The 19314-nt window shown below is 32.0% G+C and overlaps 1 protein-coding gene across 2 annotated transcripts in view; it reads right to left on the reverse strand.

Moving 5' to 3' along the window:
* Positions 1-19314, reverse strand: part of PDS5B (PDS5 cohesin associated factor B) — a 219276-nt gene that overhangs the window by 76507 nt on the left and 123455 nt on the right. For both annotated transcript variants that reach the window (XM_051986480.1, XM_051986479.1), the window contains 4 exons: positions 15394-15475; positions 9261-9309; positions 4425-4564; positions 3512-3627 (listed from right to left, as the gene is read on the reverse strand). In XM_051986480.1, the coding sequence (XP_051842440.1) occupies positions 3512-3627; positions 4425-4564; positions 9261-9309; positions 15394-15475 (387 nt within the window). The remainder of the gene's footprint in view (positions 1-3511; positions 3628-4424; positions 4565-9260; positions 9310-15393; positions 15476-19314) is intronic.

A 19314-nucleotide genomic window follows, 5' to 3' on the forward strand; every position in this document is an offset into this window, starting at 1 on the left:
TAGAAAGAGAACCCTGAAGACAGTGAGCTGACACAGAAAACCACAAATTAACATTATCCATTACGGTATTTCTATTTATTTTTGTTAAACTATTTCCCAACTGTATTTAAGTCTGCTTAAGGCTAAAAAGGAAATTTTACAGTCATGCCAGAATTTGACACCTTCACTCTACATATAACAGAAACTTAATAAACATTTGTTGAATTGTTTGGAACCATTTAACTAAATGGACCCAAAGGATGTAATGTATTAGCATCAATTGGAGAGATTTCTCTAGTAAGAAATGTTCACAAAGCTCCGTTTCTGACCATATAGAGTTTAAAATTTTTAACTAAATGAAAACATAAATATCAACATGACCAAATTGATAAGGAATATGAAGTGAAAGGATTAGCTAATATAATAGATAACAGAATTATAGAATTACAATTATATTTATATGTATACAATTATGCAATAATTATACAATCATATAATTGAATATAAGAATGAAATACAAGATGAAATTTAATATGAAGAAACATTAAGTTCCTATATGTGAGATCAAAAGTCAACTGCTCAAGAATGGAATGAGGAAAGAATGAAAACTCCTTGTGAGTAGGGCCTCCTATTTTTGTCTTTGTATATCTAGAGGCCTTGTTGCTTGTAAAAGACACTAAAGTAAAAATTAAGGGTTAAACTGAATTAAATTTACTCTGCTTACTGAAACTTAACTCTCTCCTGACAGAGCCTTCATCCACTTTACCCAGTACTGACTGCATCTTCACTTAATCTTCTTAATTCCCTGGTCAAGGAAAGGCAGGTAAAATACTCTTTGTAGACCACTGCTGCTTCCAAGTTGTCCTCCTCCCTCCCATTCAGTAATTTCTCTTCCTTTGAGATCTAAGCTATTTATATCTACCAGTCTAATTCAAATCCTGTTAGCTGTTGTCTACAGATGCCCAAGATCATTTGTCTTTCTTCTTCAGGAAATTCAATATTGGGCCTAGGATTTTTCTTACCTCAGCTCTTACCCTCATACGTATTTATTCATTAACACCCCAATCTTTCAGTTCTTCAACCTATTCTCATCTCTTAAGCTACTTATTCATCCTATCTCAGTTACATAGAAATATGATCATAAGATCTTATCATCACAAATATACCATCTAACCATAATCTATTAGTTTTTCATCTCTTCCTCTGCCTTTCCTAACATACTCCTATATTTTCTGCTTCCACTTGGTATCACATTCGTATTGAGTGAAATGGGAAACTGAGGACTTCTCAGAATTAAGACTCAGCACCAAAGATTTAATCATTAAAGCTCTGGGAAGAACAGAGACTTTCCAAGAGAAAACATTTAAGAGAGAACTCTTAGAGAAGAATTTGACTATGAATGGCTTGGAGATACTCGAATAGTCTACAAACTGGAGGTAAAACCAAGTCTCCTTAAGTTATTTTAGAAACCTCTAATTCCTCTAATTTAATTGATTAACCTTAGAAGTAAAACAGACTCTTTCTTTTGAAACAGGTATTGCTTAACCAAGACCCTAGTGCCACAAAAGCCCACCTATATTCCAGAGACAAAGGTCAAGTTTTCCAATGATTTTAGGAGGATTAACAGGAGATAGGTGGGCGAATAGTTTCTATAATTTTTTTTTTCTGACCATTTAAATTCTCTCTCAGCCTTGAAGAAAACGGCCCTCCTTTCACTGAGATTCCAGTGAGTGGACTGTCAGCTTCTCACGAAATTCTGATAAAACTTCTGTTCTTCACTTTGAGATATCTATGAGTATTTTGAATTAGGGATTATCTCACACAATATTTTATAAACATCTCTGTCAAAATAAAATATGAATATTAGAAACATTTACTACTCATTACCCAATAAATTCTTCTTTTACAACTAATTCTGAGTTATATTTTTGCAAGTTTGTTAAAAATCCATTATATTTACACTATAGTATAATGTCTGGACTAGCTCCCTGGAGGGCCTCAGGATCAGCCAGAGTCAAGATAAATCAAAGTCCTTGGTCTTTAGGAGAAGAAGTGAAGGAGCTGCCATGCAGCTTGCCAAAAATATATCCTGGATTCTGGAGTCCGGAGTCTCTAGCCTCTCTCCTCATCGTGTCAAGTGACTCTGACTCCTCAAGCCTTCCAATTCTTGCCTACAATTATCTCACCAACAAATGTTCAGCAAGCACCAATGGTGAGGAGAGACAACATCTAAATATATGCTTAATAGAGCTATTATCTCACATTGAATAGGTAGCCTTAAGCTACCTGATTAAGCGTTTCAGCCCTCTACACTATAGGTATGGTGTTTGGATCTTTTTATTTTTAATATTGATATCTAGGATTTATTAAAATGCTACTAGGCAATATGAACTATTCCCAAAGAAAAGTGAATAGGGTCCCAAATTTACAGAGGGAAGTAAACTCAAAAATCAACCAGTCCAATCAATTCTTTTAGTTTACAAATGAATAAAGCAGGGCACAAGAAAGTTACTTGCCTAAAGTCACACAGGTAATAAGACTGACACTACAGTTTATCATATCTTCAATAAATAACCAAAGAAACTCTGAAAGCTTGAAGGTAATTTAGAAATAATCTTGAGTTCCACCCCCTCCCCCTCATTTCAGAAATAAGAAAAGTACAGAGAAAAGAAAGGATGTGGTCAAAGATATCATAGTTTAAAAAAAAAAAAAAGAAGCTTATTTCATAGCAATAAATAAATTTCAAAGCATATATACATTAATTTGATAAGAGAAATAATTCAATGTATTTAGAATGGGATTTAGAATCATATATTTAGAATATATTTAGAATAAAAAAGCATCTAAAATGAAAAAGAAAAAACTAGTTTATACTTAACAAATAAAATATTCCTATAAATACCATCACATTTTTACACAACAAAAATATTTCAGAATTTGAACAAATTCATTGTTAGCATCATTTAGTACAACATTTCTAGTACAATGAAGCAATTTCAAATCCAATGAAAAAGGAAGCAAACAATAACAAAATTGAGCTCTTATATACTTTTTCTTCAAAGACTATAGAACATAAGATAAATGATTTTCTATGAAATAGAAAAAATATATAACTTTTCCAATTTTAGAGGTGAAGAAAATTTTAAAAACATTTTGTATGGCTGTTCAATCACTGCTCTTGAAAATAGTCAAATCCGAAATGTCTGGGGTAAATATAATATATAATGTTTTCCAGTAGAAAAAACATTATTTTCTTTCTAATTACAGTTCGCTTAGGGTAAGGCTAAAATTGATATCTATCACTTGAGTTTTGTCATTTAAAAGGAGAAGTGATATAGACATATGTTAAACAACTGTCAAAACCAAGCAAGGAATAAGATAGTAATATGGCATAAACTGAACAATAAATAGGAGAAATAAGAAAGAACTAATATAAAAGAAAGAATTAATATAAATAAGCAAGGGAAATGAAATACTACTGAATAAGTTTAAGAGAGTTAATAGGATAAGAGGCTTTTATATTTGCAAATACCTTATAGATTCAGTATCTATATGCACCGGAGCTATCCTCTCCAGGAGGAATTTAATCATTTCCAGAAAAGGATTTGTAGGTTGTTTGGGGTTGCCCAACTTCTTGGTTATTTCACGCTGTAACACATATTTTGCAATATTAATAACATAATTTTTAAAAAATCCAAATAATTTAAAATAAAAGATATGAATAGTTTTCAGAAGAAAAAACTATTTATCCACGTCAAAAAATAAGGAAAAAAATGTAAATTGAATTTTTAGCTATGCTCTCAAATCTATCAAATTTAAAATGCAAGAAAACTTACTTAACTATTCATAAACTTTAACCTAGCAATCCCATTAAGAAAGATATATTCCAAAGAAGTTAATTAAAAAAGGAAAAGTCCTATAAATATCAAAATATTCAAAGTAGTACATTTTCCTAAGGAAAATACTAGAGCCAAACAAAGTAGGTAACCATCACCTGATGAGTGGATGAACAAATTATATTCTATGTGTTTAATGGAATATTACTGTGCTATATGATATGATTAATATGATGAAATCAAAGAAACATCAATAGACTTGAATGAACTGACAGAATGGAGAAAGTAGAGAACCAGACACAATGATTACAGTATCTTAAATGAAAGGTACACTAAAAACTTCAGATTAAATTTAAATTAAATTAAATTATCAAAACTGATCTCAGACATTAGAGGATGAAAATACTTTCCTACTAGAGAGAAGAGATAGAGATTCTACTTCTACTATATTTAATGTGATTATTATCAGGTTATTTTGTTTACTTCATTATTTCTGATATAAGGGTGGGTTTAGGAGGAGTGCACAACTAACAAGTAACCAATATACAAATACAATAGATCAATAAAACATTTTAAATAAATAAAAGATATTTGAAATTTTATCCTTACCACACATCCTTCAGCCTGCTTACAGGAACATGTTGGACTAACAAGCATTTCTAACTGGTTTCTTATTTTCTCATCATCTTCTAACACTTGTGTGAATTTTTTCATAAAATCCTGAGCCTTACCAGGATCAGGCAAATTTCCTTTAAGCAAATAATGAAAATAAAATTAAACTATAAATAAAGACATTCTCAGAATTTTATATTGTGAATGTATTCTGTTCCTTATATCAATTTTGGGATTAATGATCCTAAAATGAACCAGATTCTGGGAATTGGGAAATATAACAATCCAGAGTCAAGCCTCACACGAAGAAGTCTAATTTGTATGTAACCAATTAAGATTTTGTACAGCTGAACTGCATTATAGAAAAACAATCATTAAGATGGGAAGGCTATTATTAGAAAGGACCAAACTGATTATTCCTAGGAAGCTTTTTATAAAATGCAATAGTACTAAATGTATTAATAATACTTAATAATCAATACTAAATATCAAATCCATAATGACATCTATTGATTTTTAAATCATTAAACAGATTCAGACCTTTTTAAGTCTTGACAACTATTAATACCTTAATAGTTGTTTAAAGAATGTTGCCCTATTTCAAATGGTTTTGTATTTGGTTTTGAATAATTTGTCAAATTAGGAAAGCCTCATACAAAGGGGTTATGATCAATTAGAAATAGCAAAAAGGAAGCAATCAGCTCTAATGGTATAACTACTATAAAATAACTACATTAAGAAAAGTGAGTTTTTGGAGGAATCAGCATTGGTTTTTTTTTTTTTTTTTAACTCCCTCACAGTATCCCTAAATTAGCAAAACACATGTTAAAAATAACTCACTGTTTAAATGATGATTAAATTTTTTCTTGGATTTTCTCATACCAATAAGAATGTCAGTGATCATTTTTAACAAAGAGCTCACAGTGCCTACAGTATGCATTGAACTAATATAAATTCATCTCGTTTACAATGTCTGATACAATTTGTTTTAAAAATTACAATAGTAGTTCTTTCTTACAGAGATGAAGTTCTAAATTCACGTATGGAATTATAAAGTCAAATCCCAGAAATTTAGCCTTGGTAAATGAACAATAGATAGGGATGATATAGTATAGGAACTTCCCTCCTTCTTCAAAATGCAATAGATCTATAACTTAGAAGTTGAGGGCTTAATAAAATGCAAAGAAGTTGAGGGACTTGGTCCATTATGACATAACTATAAAGAGGTGAGACTTGCATAATGCTTTTTCTGACTACAAGTCAGCACTTTACCATTTAACCATACTGCTTCTTTAAAAGCCTGCTTCCCCCAAATCTAAACTTTCTTAGATCTCTAAGTTCAGAAATCACACTTTCTTCTTTCTCCAATTTAACACATGACACTAATCACAGGTGGGTTTCTGGAAGAACACTCCCTAAGGTATCCACAACCATGCATCTGGAGTAACAATTTACATTTTTAAATTCTGCAAAATACTTTACATACATTGTCTCATTTGAGACTCATAATCTTGTGAAAATAATATTTGATGTAGTATTCCTTTCCTTAAAAGATGAGAATCGAATTATGAAAAAATTAATAAAACAAGCTGTTCACAAAACAATGAAGTGACAAAGAAGAAAAAGTATTATAGTAGCAGAACAACTTTTTTGGTAATGAAGAACAGGAAGGAATGATTTACAGGCAGTTTCCATCTCCATGCACATGGGAGAGAATAAATGTAGTCACAAATAAAAATATCTTGAGTTCTCGTATTCTTTTTTTTTGTTTGTTTATTTCCTATATTCAATAATAGGGCCTATTAAGTATTCCTGATATCTAAACTAGAACAATTGTTAGTAAAGGAGAATTATCAAACTATTTTCAAAGAGGTTCTCATGTAATTAACACATACCTTTAACCTTTAACCTAAATTTTGGCTTACACAAGATTAATTGTGAAGTTAAAGCTATATATAAATTAACATTTCAAGAAATTATTCTATATAGGAAATTTTTTTTATACTCTTAAAAATTTTATTCCTTCCGATTGACTAGTTCATCTCAAAACCTAAATTTTAAGAAGGATGCCCATATCCATTAGGCTGTCATTTATCTCTAGACTGCATACCTGACTCTTCAGACTTTCTCTTCTATCTCATCAGGCTGGGAAATGTCATTTCTTTTTCTGTATCTCCTCTCCCCACCATTCCACTTTTTAGGTGCCTTTTATATGTTGCCTTCCTCTTCCCACTAAACTGTTAATTCCTTAAGAGTAAAACTGTCTTTCTGCTTATATTTATATTTCCAGCATTAGACATTGTGCCTGACAAATGAGTACTCAATAAATGCTTGCTGACTTGACAAAAGCAACACACTGAGTTTTCCCTGAAAGGAAGGAAAGCAATAATAGAGTAGTTCCAAAAGGTTCTTATTTAGATATATCTTAACCCTTTAACTATCAATTCAATATCAACAAGTCCTTGGAAAATAAAAATATGTTAACAGTCCTTACTTTCTAGAAACTGGTATTCCACTAGTTTGATATACTATGTATATAAAGAAATAAAGTATAGAGCAGCTAGGTGGCACAGTGGATAGAGCACCAGCCCTGAAGTCAGGATGACCTGAGTTCAAATGTGACCTCAGATACTTAACACTTTTTGGCTGTGTGACCTTGGGCAAAGTCACTCAACTCCAACTACTTCAGCAAAAAAAAAAAAAAAAAAAAAAAAAAAAAAAAAAAAAGTATACATAAAGTAATTTCAGGAAAGAGAGAGGGAAAAAAAGGAAAGAGAGACACACACACACACAGAGAGCATGCGCCCATGAACAACTGGTCAGGATTAGGAAAAATCTGGCAGAAACTCATTGGAATTATGCTTTAAAGGAAACAAAGATAAGTAAAGGATTTAAGAGGTATAGCGTAAACAAAGAAGACTTAAAACTTAAAAGTTAAGGATGACTCCAGGGTAGAAACCCAAGCAACTTGAAAGGATGGTGGTTCTACCAACAGAAATGGACTTTTGTAAAAAGAACGAGTTGGGATGTGGAAGAAGGGACAGTTCAATTTTACACACGTTAAATTTGAGATACTTATTGGATATTTAGATACAGATATGTAGAAGGCAATCTGTAATTTAGAAATGGAATTCAGAAGACAGATGAGGAATAAAAACGTGAACTTGGGAATTATATGCTTAAGTACAACTGAACATAATGGGAACTCATAAAATTATCAACCAGTCATCCAAAAAGAATTTTACAAGGCATCTTTGAGTAGGAACTGGCCAGGTACTGAAAATTAAAAAAAAAAAAAAAAAAAAAAATGTGTGACAATCCATGTCCTCAAGAATCTTATGCTTTGGAGAAAGACAAGGCACAAGGACAGAATCATGGGGGATATATCTACACTTAATGAACTGAAGAAAAATGGCGATGGTCCACACGAAAAGAAACTGATAAAGAATGATGAGAGAAACAAGAGAACTAAGAGAGAAAAAATGTTAGGAAGGAAAGAATATTCAGGGGGAGAAGTGATAGAAGAACATGGCAAAAGATGCTGAGATGTCAAGATTCAGAAAAAGATATGGGATTAAGCAGTTAGGTAACTGGTAATATTACAGAAAGCAATGCTCAGGAGCCAGAGTTAATAAAGACAACAACTTCTGATAATTTGTTTTTGAAATCTTAAGACATAATAACCTGAGGCAATGGTAGAGTCACAGGAAAGCTTTTTTTTTTTTTTTAAAGGATAAAGAAGATGTGAAAATATTTGTAGAGTATATGTGGAAGAATAAAATTTGGTAAAGAAAATCTTCCCAAGAGGCCAGAACAAAAGTGGAGAATAAAAGATAATGAAGAAGGGTTTAAAAATATGTATATATACATATATACATATACATATACATATACATATACACACACACACACACACACACACACATATATATAAAATGAAGAAAAAGAAAGTTCACAATAGATGTCCTCTCTTAAGGGAGGAGGCAAGAACTTCTATTGAGAGGCAGATGTAAAGAATAATTCAGTCTCAGAAAAAAGCTAAGTTTTGAAAAGCCCATGTCAAAAATGTGATATAAAATTAAATAATGAAGAACTGACATGTCTTAGTAAAAGTTCATTTAGATTACAAAATATAAATTTTACAATGAGCTCAGTTGGCATGGTTGTTTCATTTTTGACAGGAGGAGTGACAGGGTTAAGGGTTCAAGCAAGGCATGACTAATGATAGGGACAAGAGGCTAAAAGATTCAAGTATAGCTGATAGTACATGGTTAAGTGAAGAAAAATAGACCAAAACAGGAGTTACAGACTAGAAGTATAGAGGAAGACAGAGAGAATGGGGAAGATAAAGTTTTGGTGAATATTAAAAGGTTTAAGAAGGATGAGAGAGAGGGACAGATGTAAAAATATGAAGTTATAATTACGAAGGGAAATTTCAATTCTAAATAAAGGAGGGTCATGAAAAAATTTAGGTTCATGTGCTCATCAATGATATAATCATTCTCATGTGTGGCTGGGGTGCAGTTTAGTTGGTAGAAATAGTAATTGTGTAAATAGAAGTTCTGGGAAACCAAAATATTTGAGGGAACATGGACATGCAAGTATCTTCATTGCTTTTCTCCTGAAATATACTAAGTATCATATACAGAAAGAGAACATGAAAAATTGGCAAATCATAAAAATCAGCAAGAAAGCTAGTGAGGATGACAATGTATCTACTTTTCCTATATTATCATTTAAAAGCAACTATACAAAATATGTAAAATTCCCATGTAAAAGGGATATTGGAATTCAATCTTGAGAATTATATGGAAAAAATTTTAAATGACTTACTTGTAATTATCATCACTTTTGAAAATATGGCTTTACCACTGGCATCTGTCTGTAAGTCACACACACAAAAAAAAGAAAATCATAAGTCATTGCAAATAATCTTTATTATATATAAACATGTAAAGGATTTTTTTTAAATTTCAGGAGCATGAGGAACTCTCTCCTTCACACAAATACTAGTTTGATAATAATAATTATTAAAGGGAGTTAGTTCACTGGCTTAGAGAGGTAAACTGACTTGCCCAGGATCATGAACCACATAAAGAGTTAAAGATATTTAAATCCACATTATCTTGATCACAAGTTGATTTTGTACTCTACTACACCATAATGCCTCTATAATTTTTATTATAAACTAAAAATTTCATTCAAAAGTTAATTTTTCATGAAAAATAATTTTTAAAAGCATGATTTACTGTGTTCTCCATTCCAAAGACTTGATGCCGTTGATGAAATGATATTCAAAAAGAAAATAACTTAAATTCCAAAAACATCTTACCTTAATAGTTTCCTTCTGAAAAAAATGCTTGCTAATTAGATGTATTTGCACCAGATTTCCCTAAAGGAGGCAATCCTAAATACACTATAAATCCATTTTCCCCTCTACTACAAGCAGGAACATTAGATTTCACAATTTTCATATGCTTTTCCAAATTATTATTTGTGACTAACAAATACTTTCTATATAATTCATATACATATTTTCATCTCTTTATGTTGTGGCAACACAAAAACACCAAGTTTAAAAGATAGTTTTCTAAGTGCATATAGGAAAAAAAAAACTATCTCATTTATCTACAATGGTAGCACAAGGGAAATTTGAGTTCTTTTTGAAAAAATACTCAAATGAGAGAGAAGCCAAAGTACCTGAGCATTAGAAAGTGGTAAGAATAACAAAGGCAGGAATCTCAAAGCAAAGAAAAGCAAGTCACTCTGTCACTCTAAACCAACAGAGCATATAAGCTGGTTGTAACTGGACGAATCCAGCAACAGTCTAAGTCTACTGTTGTTTAGATCCAAGTTTGGGTTAGGAACTTACAAAGCTCAGTTCTGAGGGTCCGCAATCAGATGTTAAAAACTGTTAGAGAGGGGCAGTTAGTTGTTGTAGTGGACAGAGTACCAGCCTCGAAGTCAGGAGGACCTGAGTTCAAAACTAGTCTCAAGCACTTAACATTTCCTGGCTGTGTGACCCTGAGCAAGTCACTTAGCCCCAATTGCCTCAGCAAAAACAAACAAACAAACAAAAAAAAACCTGGTAAAGACTACTCAGGTAATACTAAAAGCTTGGATATATCTAGACTGAAGTGTCCCTGACATCATGGAATAACACAAAATTTAATAGCCCCAGAAAGCAATAGAACCATTACAACTATTCCCTCCAAAAATGTACAGGGCTTTGATCTAACACAAAGTTAAAAGACAGGAAGTAATTTTGAAGAATAAAAAAACAAAAAAGAATCCCATCATAAAAAGCTAGTATGGTATACTGAAAATCAGAACAGGACAAATAGAAGTCAGTAACTCCATGTGAGAAAATAAGAAATATTAAAACAGTCAAGAGTGGAGGAAAAAATAGAAGAAAATGTAAAGGAACTCAAATCACCTCCTCCAAAATTTAAAAAAAAAAAATTTACTAGAAAAATGACCAAAGAAAAAAAAATAAAAATCACATGACAAAAATAAGAGTCTCAATATAAAATTTCAAGAAATTTTAAAACTCTCTATATTTCTTACAAAGGACAAAATGAAAGATGAAAGAATCCTTCAGTAACTTACTGAAACAACAAAATGAAAACCCTTGAGAACATTATAGCCAAAATTCTGAGCTTCCCAGTTTAAAAAAAAAAAAAAAAAACCAAGCAGCCAAAAAGAAGCTATGGCTAACATCACACATGGTTTAGCTGCCAATACCATAAAAAAGCAGAGCTTAGGATACAACACTCCAAGAAGGCAAAGGATATAGGCTTATATCCAATAGTAACTTAACAAGCAAAACAGGATATAATCCTGTTAGGGAAAAAATAAAATCTTTATTGAAATAGAGGATTTGTAAGCTTTTTTGATTAAAAGATGAAAGCTTCACAGAAACTCTAAAGGTCAAATACAGCAACTGGGGGAGGGAGGGAGGAAGGAGTGGTAGAGAAGAGGGGAAGGGAAGACAAACATGAGTAAATAATCACAACGGACCAAATAAAAATAAATTGCTTACATTCTTATCTGGGGAAATATGTCTCCTCTGAACCCTCAAATCAGGAAAATGAGGACAGGGAAGAAGTGGATAACATTTTAAATTTTTTATCTGAACTGATCAAAGGAAAGAATAATACACTTACAGGTGAGTATAGAAAAACTTTTTCACCCAAAAGAAAGGGAAAGGGGAGGAACAAGAAGATGCTTAGGAGAGATGGTAGATTAAAGCAGGAATTAATCTTGAGGGGAAAAAACTCTTAAGAATGTACAAAAAGATTTATATTTTTTTTGAGGTGGCAAAGAATGGGAATCTAAATAGTGTAATGTAACTATGCAGTAAAAAAAAAAAAATGAAGGAGATGGTTTCAGATAAAACTGGGAAGATTTGTAGAACTAGGGTAAAGTGAACAAAACCGGAAAAAAAATTTATATAATGACAATAATATTTTAATAAAGAACTTTGAAAAAATTCAAAATTCTAACAAGCATAAACAAAAGCCATGATTATAATGGACTCAGTAGTCCGTGAAATACTACCTCCCTACTGAAAGATGAAAGACTCAAGAATCCAAAATGAGACAAATATTTTTCTTACACAGCCAATGTAGAAATTCATTTTGCTTGACTATACTTATTTGTATCAGGGGGTTTGATTTTCTTGCTTAATCAATTGGGGTGGGGAATGGAGAGTGAAGCTGAGAGAAAGGACTTTACTGGAAAAAAATTAAAGGGAAAAAAAAGTAAAATTTTTCCTGATTGCGTGCACAACCAAAAAAAAAAAAAAAAGATATTTATATGGATTTGGGATTCTATTTAATGTAAGCATTACTTCTCAGATTTTCTCTGAAAGCTAACCCTCTCTATCCAAACTTTGCAATTTTTGTACACATTGTCCCTTAGTGAACAACATAATCATATATAAATACATATATGCATATATACATTCAGACAGGCACATACAGATGAAATTCCAACAATTATCTACAGAGCTGAACAGTCATAACCTAGACAATCAATATTCTTCAAAATATTGACAAAATATTAACAGCCACATGACAGAAGGCTCTAAGTTGCCAACAATAAGTATAAATGAAAACAACCTTAAAGTTCACATTGCAGAAAATTGGCAAAGATGACCAAAATAATAGCAGTAGTGAATAGTGAAGGAAATGGAAGATAGGCACACCAACAGATTGTTGATAGACCCCTAAAACTTAGAAAACTATTTGGGATTATGCAAATAAAGTGAATAAAATGTCCATACACTGCTTATATCACCAAGAAGCCACTGCCAAGAAAAAAAGTCCTCACATATATCAAAATATTCATAGCAGCATAAGCTAATACCTATTGACTGAAGAATAGCCAAATCAACTGCGGCTCATTGATATAATGGAATACCACTGTATTATAAGAATTAATGCGATGAATACATAACGTAGAATGATGGAAATATCTTGATGCAGAACAGAGTGAAATGTGTAGTATGAGTGATATAATTTGTTTCATCACATATCCAAAATGGCAAAAAAAAAATGAAAACAAGACTATTTGTAGAGATAGTTTACTAAAAGCAAAGGAAAGGAAGATGATAATGAAAACATGTTTCACTGACTAAAAAACTTTCTGTATTCCTGATAAGAGTTCATTATACCAATCAAAGTTCCTAAATCCTTTAAAGTCCTTTGTCTTTAGGATATTGTTGTCATCATATAAATTCTTCTGGTTCTATTCAATTCACTCTATATCAGTCCAATCTTATCCACTGTTTCTACAATTAAAGTAATTGTCTTTTCACGAGAAATGATAGCAGATGCTCAAAAGTGTTTGGACAAGACAGGAAGTAGAGCCATAAGGATTTGCTGTTAAGTCATTTCATTTTATACCTCTTCATTCCCTTCTTACTCAAAGCTCTACAAAGTCAATTCTTACTTAAGGCAAGATAATACTAATATGCCTTTTTTAAAGTGATGAAATTTTTTTAAATTTACAGTTTCATACATAACTTCACATACAATTTTCTTTTTTTCTTCCACTTTACACATGGAAATTCTCGTGGTTTAGGTCTTTAAGTTCAGAATAATAATAAAAGAAAAAAATAGGAAGCATTTATAATACCACTAAAGATTTGCAAATTATCTTACTTTATTATAATCTCATTTGACTCTTATAACAACTATGGGAGGTAGCTAATATTATTATCATTCCCATTTTACAGCTGAGGAAAATGAAGTAGGCAAAGTTAAATGTTTGAAACCTAGTCTTTTTAAAAAAAAATTGGACAATGATTTATGTGAAACAGCTATATTAATGCCTAGAAAAAATAGCAACAATCTTCACAGGTGCTTCACAGCTGGTGATTTTATTAGTGATTCTTCTACATTGTGATAAAGGTTCCTTGAACAATGAGAAGATCAGTAAAATAAGCTTCTGTTTCTTTGAAAACAGTGAAGTACAATGAAGACTGTACAATAGTTGCATAAGAAATGAATAAAAATTGCATTTTCTCTGGATTTCCTCTATACTTAGAAAGCTCCCCCTCCTCATGTATTCTTTTCTGTTTTAAATCTTTTATCCTATGATCTTTTTTTTAAAGTTAATAATCTAATTTCTCCTAGATTTTGACTCATTTTATGTTCTATAAAATATAAAGTTCACAAACACATTTCTTCTGTGCATACTATTTTCTGCCATACTGTTTTCCAGGTCCCAGTAGTTTTTGTCAAATAATGAGTTTTTGTCCTAACTGCATGGAATTTTAGGTCTACCAAACACTAAAAATAATTATAGTAATTTACCACAATATACTGGGTACTTAATTTATTCCATGATCCACCTTTCTATTTCTTAGGACCAGATTGTTTTGATGAGTACCACTTAATAAAGACAATCTGAGATATGTTTTTCAAATTGTTTAAATTATTATGCTTTTAAATTGAAAGAAAAAATAAACTTAAAGGATGTTAAAGTGTATTTTTTTTTATCTGAGCTGCAAACTACTTTGTATCTTCCTTTTACAAATGATAAAATGGAGACTCAGAGAAGTTAAGTGATATGTTTGTAGTCAAAAAGCTAGAAAGTAAGGACATGAAACCAAGTTTTCATGAAGTTAGGTCCAGTACTCTTTCCATTCTGTTACACTGATCTCCAAAAGTTTTAAGATATTATAAAATACTTTCCTGGATCTAAAAGGACATAAAGTCCAAGAACTTTCAAACACAAGATACTTATTCTTTATAATTAGATATTATCTTTTCCTAATCAGCTGAGAGGCAGCCTGGTAGAGTCAAGAGGGAGTTAGCCTTAAAGCCAAAAAGATCTGGGTGCAGTCCTAAGAATGACACTAAATAATTCTAAATAATTCTGCCCAAGCATTTATCCTATCAGTTTCTTAGGCAATGCTCTGAGATTGTAAATTGAAGGAAGGATGCTGACCTTCATTAGTGGAGGAAGTTCCCCACCTAGAAGTTTCCTATATCAACTAAAATGGATTTAGTTTCTTTTCTATTTGCTTTTTAAATAGCTTATGACTAATACAAATGTAAAGATGTCATAAGCAACAACTACTACTACACTATGCATCTAGAGAAGCAAGAAATAATAAACAAATTTTTCTCTGTGTTTATGTACTTTGTGTGTGTGTGTGTGTGTGTGTGTGTGTGTGTACTAGGGGGCGAGTTGGTAGTGACCAATGATATCATCAGTATAGGGAAAAAATTCCCTCTACTAATGAAAAGCTACACCTTGTCTGTAACTCTATAGGTTTAGAAATCTGCCTATGATAATGAAAGGTTAAGTGGTCTGTCCAGGGTCAACACAAGCATGCATATCTTCCTTACTACAACTCTGGGCTCTTTATCTCCAATGCTATGTACAAACTGAGAAAATAATGCACTAATCCAACATCAAAAATAATTTAAGCAATCAAAAAAATAACACTTACTTTGGGCTGTTTAATTAAATCTAGCAAATCCTTTACTTGATGCCGGAGAAGGTTCTGACATTTCCACATTTCATTCAAGGCTCTGAAAAAATATCAACAGATAAATATAACCCCAAAAGAAAACTATCTTAATAACATTCCAAAAATATTAAAATGCTTTAAATATTATGCAGCATTCATAATTCCTAAAAACTCACAACTTAAATTTATTTATCACCACCACCTAAGAATTTTCTTTAAACTATGGCCAATACCTACCTAATCATTCCTAAACTGTCCTAAAAAGGACAGCAACTACATTATAATCAACTACTTAAAACAGTATCTTAACAGTGGCTAAAAGAGATCTGTATCAAAATGTTTTCATTTACATAAGGAAATATTTTTCCTAAGCCTGATAAATATAGAGGTACTTCATCTTTATTAACAGCTGATTTTCAGATGATAGTGACAGCAATAATTTTAAGGTCCCCTGACTTTAGGGATCTTCTGTTCTAACAATAAGTCAGTGATTCTAAATCTTCTGGCTTTGGAATCTATGATCCTGAGGTCATCTGATCTAAGAATGCTACTGTTCTGTCAATGATTATAAAAGTCTTCTGGCCTAGGAATATAATATTTTTTCCCTTAGACTTTAGGTGACTTAGACTTAACTTAGGCTTAGACTTTACTCATCATGAAACTACTGTTCTAACAACCTGTCAATGATTTCAAGTCTTCTGGCCTTAGAATAGTCCTACAAACATTACTGTCTGTTGGGCAATGATAACCAAATTCGTGAGACCACTCCGTGGTTCTACCTCCAGACCATAAAATTAGCATATCTATAACATGAAGATCTAGATAAATGTGTCTGCTTCAATTTCTCTGCTAAATTCTCTTGGAATTTAGACCAATCCAATTGGTGTTACAATTACAATAAACTTTACCCCTTGACTTGGAAGAGGGTTTAAGCCTGAAAATTCTTTTGAGATACCTAGCAACACTGGTCTGTGATCCCAACCTTTTGGAGTGCCTGCCCACCTCAAAAACAGTATGTCATATTTAAAGCTTATCAGTGTTTTTGGATTTTTAAATGTATTAGAGTATCTTATAATTTAAAGGAGTCTATTATTAATTTAAAAAACAAATAATTCTTTTAAAATGTAAAAAATTCCTGTTGTTTTATATCATTACTCATATTTTAATATCTATACCTAACTAATATCTAAAATCACTGAAATTATATATATATGCTATTATTTAGCCATTTCAGTATTATTTAATTTTTTCAGATTCCATTTGGAAAAGGTACTTGGCAAAAGTGGTTTGTGTTTCCTTCTCAAGCTTATTTTACATATGAGGAACTGATTTGCCCAGGGTCATACAGTAGTTAAATGCAGATCTGAACTCAATTAGATAGAGGGGTAAACCAGATTCCAGACTAGGTGCTCTATCAACCTCACTACCTAGCAGTCTCAGCAATACATATGCACTCACTCTGCATCCATACATCTTGATCAACTCCCTAATTTCACAAATGAGGATAGCGAGGACTAGAGAGGTTAGCCACTTGTCCAAAATCATAGAGGTACTAAGCATAAGAGGCAAAATGTGAAATCATGTTTTTAGATTCCAGAGTAAGAGGCATTTCTGTCACATTAGACTGTTTGGTTTGGTTTTGATGCTAAAGAGAGTTGTTAAAATGACCTTTAAATGGGTCACAGGTTTTAGGAGTGAAAGAATTCACTCATACCAGAATTATTAGTTGCAAAATTAAAATTTATTGTTAGGTAGAAATCAGTTTACCAAGAGACTGACTTCTATACAGAACTATGGAAAATGGAGTTTTGTACTGAGAATGCAGTTCTCAGTGGACAGAAGGTCCTGGCAGCGAAGGGAGCTACCAAGATCCATCTGCAAAAGCCCTTTATTGAAAGCAGCTGTTATATTGGGTGTCTTGGTGGGGGGCTGGGACAGTCCAAGCAGGTCAGACCCAGTGGGGGGCTAGTGGGTAGGGTCCCAAGTTGGCTCCCAACAAGCTGGGTTTCAGCTTGAACTGGAATTTGAATAGAATTGAATAGAAGATCTTTAATTGGAATTGGAATTCTTTTGCTCAGGATTGAACCAACCAAAACTGTTTGTCTTGTTTCCCTCGGGTGGGGTCTCTCACTGAGGCAGAGTTGAAGATTTTCTCCTTCAAGGAGTTTTAGAGTTTCGGGGTCCTTTCTTCAGTTTTAGTCTTACTCTACTTGGGTGGAGGAGAACACAGGAGATATCTGATATCAGTATAAAAAGCAAATTAAATCTGTGGTGTCCAACTCAAATGATGACTCACAGTTCCCAATTACATTTTGATCTGGTTCAGGCCACAATGGGGAGTTTTGGAGGCTATATATTGTCATCTAGGTCTGAGTTTGACACCTCTGATAGAGACCATTAAAATCATGGAAGCAGGAGTAACAGAAGGGAACCAAGTAGGAGAAATGGAATATTTCTATTTCTTCACTGAGTTATCCTCTAGAAATTTTTAAGCCATATGAATGCCCAAAATGTTAGAGTTGCACATGTGCAAGTATTTTTTTAAAAAATCTTCCTTTCTACAGCCACATATATAAATATACATAAATACTTGGATTTATAACAGAAGACAAATTCAGGTGTGCATCATAAACTTAAGGAAAAATCTGAATTTCAATGAAAGGATAATTAGAATCCCATGGTCACACTCTACAGGAAAGATATGCTTAACAGAAATTAGGCTCTCAAAAATTAAGTGCTAGTATGTTGAAACTAGGCACCAACATACATCTAACAACCTATACAAAAAAAGGTCAAAATGATCATAATTTAGAAATAAAGGATGATAATATAAGTAAATTAGGAGAACAAAGAATAGTCTACCTCTCAGATCTGTGTTGGAATTTATGGCCAAGGAAGAATTAGACAACATTATGAAATGCAAAATGGATAATTTTGATTATATTGAGTTGAAAAGTTTTTCTACAAACAAAACCAATGCAGACAAGATTAGAAGGGGAATTATAAAATTATTATTATTTTTATAAAAATTTATAAAAGGGATTATAAAACTGGGGGAAATTTTTACATGCAAGATTTCTGATAAAGGCTTCATTTCTAATATTATAGAAAGAGAACTGACACAAATGTATAAGAATACAAGCCACCTTCCAACTGATAACTGGCCAAAGGATACGAACAATTTTCAGATAAAGAAATTAAAATTATTTCTAGTCATATGAAAAAAATTCTTTAAATCACTATTGATTAGAGAAATGCAAATTAAGATAAATCTGAGGTACCACTATATAAGTCTCAGATTGGCTAAAATGATAAGAAAAGATAAGGATAAATGATGGAGGAAAATGTGGGAAAACATTACTACATTTTTGGTAGAGTTGTGAACTGATCCAACCATTCTAGAGAGCAATTTGGAACTATACTCCTGAGTCATGATTTTAAAAATCAGATTTTAAAATATAAAGGTAAAAGGGGAGATAAATGAAGACAAATGCAAGAAAAAGAGGATGATAATAGTCAAGAGAAAGAAGAAATATCAATTTTGCTTCAGTTTTTACTACAAAGGAGTAGACTTTTGTTCATCTATCTTATAATACAACCTTGATTTTTGAGCTCACCACATACATCAATTCTTTCCCAGGCCATCTCCTCTCTTTCATAATTTGATTCTTTGGTAAACCATTGATGGTGAAAAAATCACCGTTAACATTCCAGATTCTTGCCTCCTATGCTACTAAACTTACCTGGTAATCACAAAATCATGGTGATTGGGACAACAAATTTGTTACATAATCCTAACTGCAGCTTCACTGCAAGAAGGGAATTATTTTGCATAGCCAAATCAATTCACTAACTTATTACTGTGGTGAGCTTTTTCTTCTCAAAATGCAGCCAGGTGAT

The sequence above is a fragment of the Antechinus flavipes genome, chromosome 3 (genome assembly GCF_016432865.1).
Source record: "Antechinus flavipes isolate AdamAnt ecotype Samford, QLD, Australia chromosome 3, AdamAnt_v2, whole genome shotgun sequence".
Taxonomy (NCBI): Eukaryota; Metazoa; Chordata; class Mammalia; order Dasyuromorphia; family Dasyuridae; genus Antechinus; species Antechinus flavipes.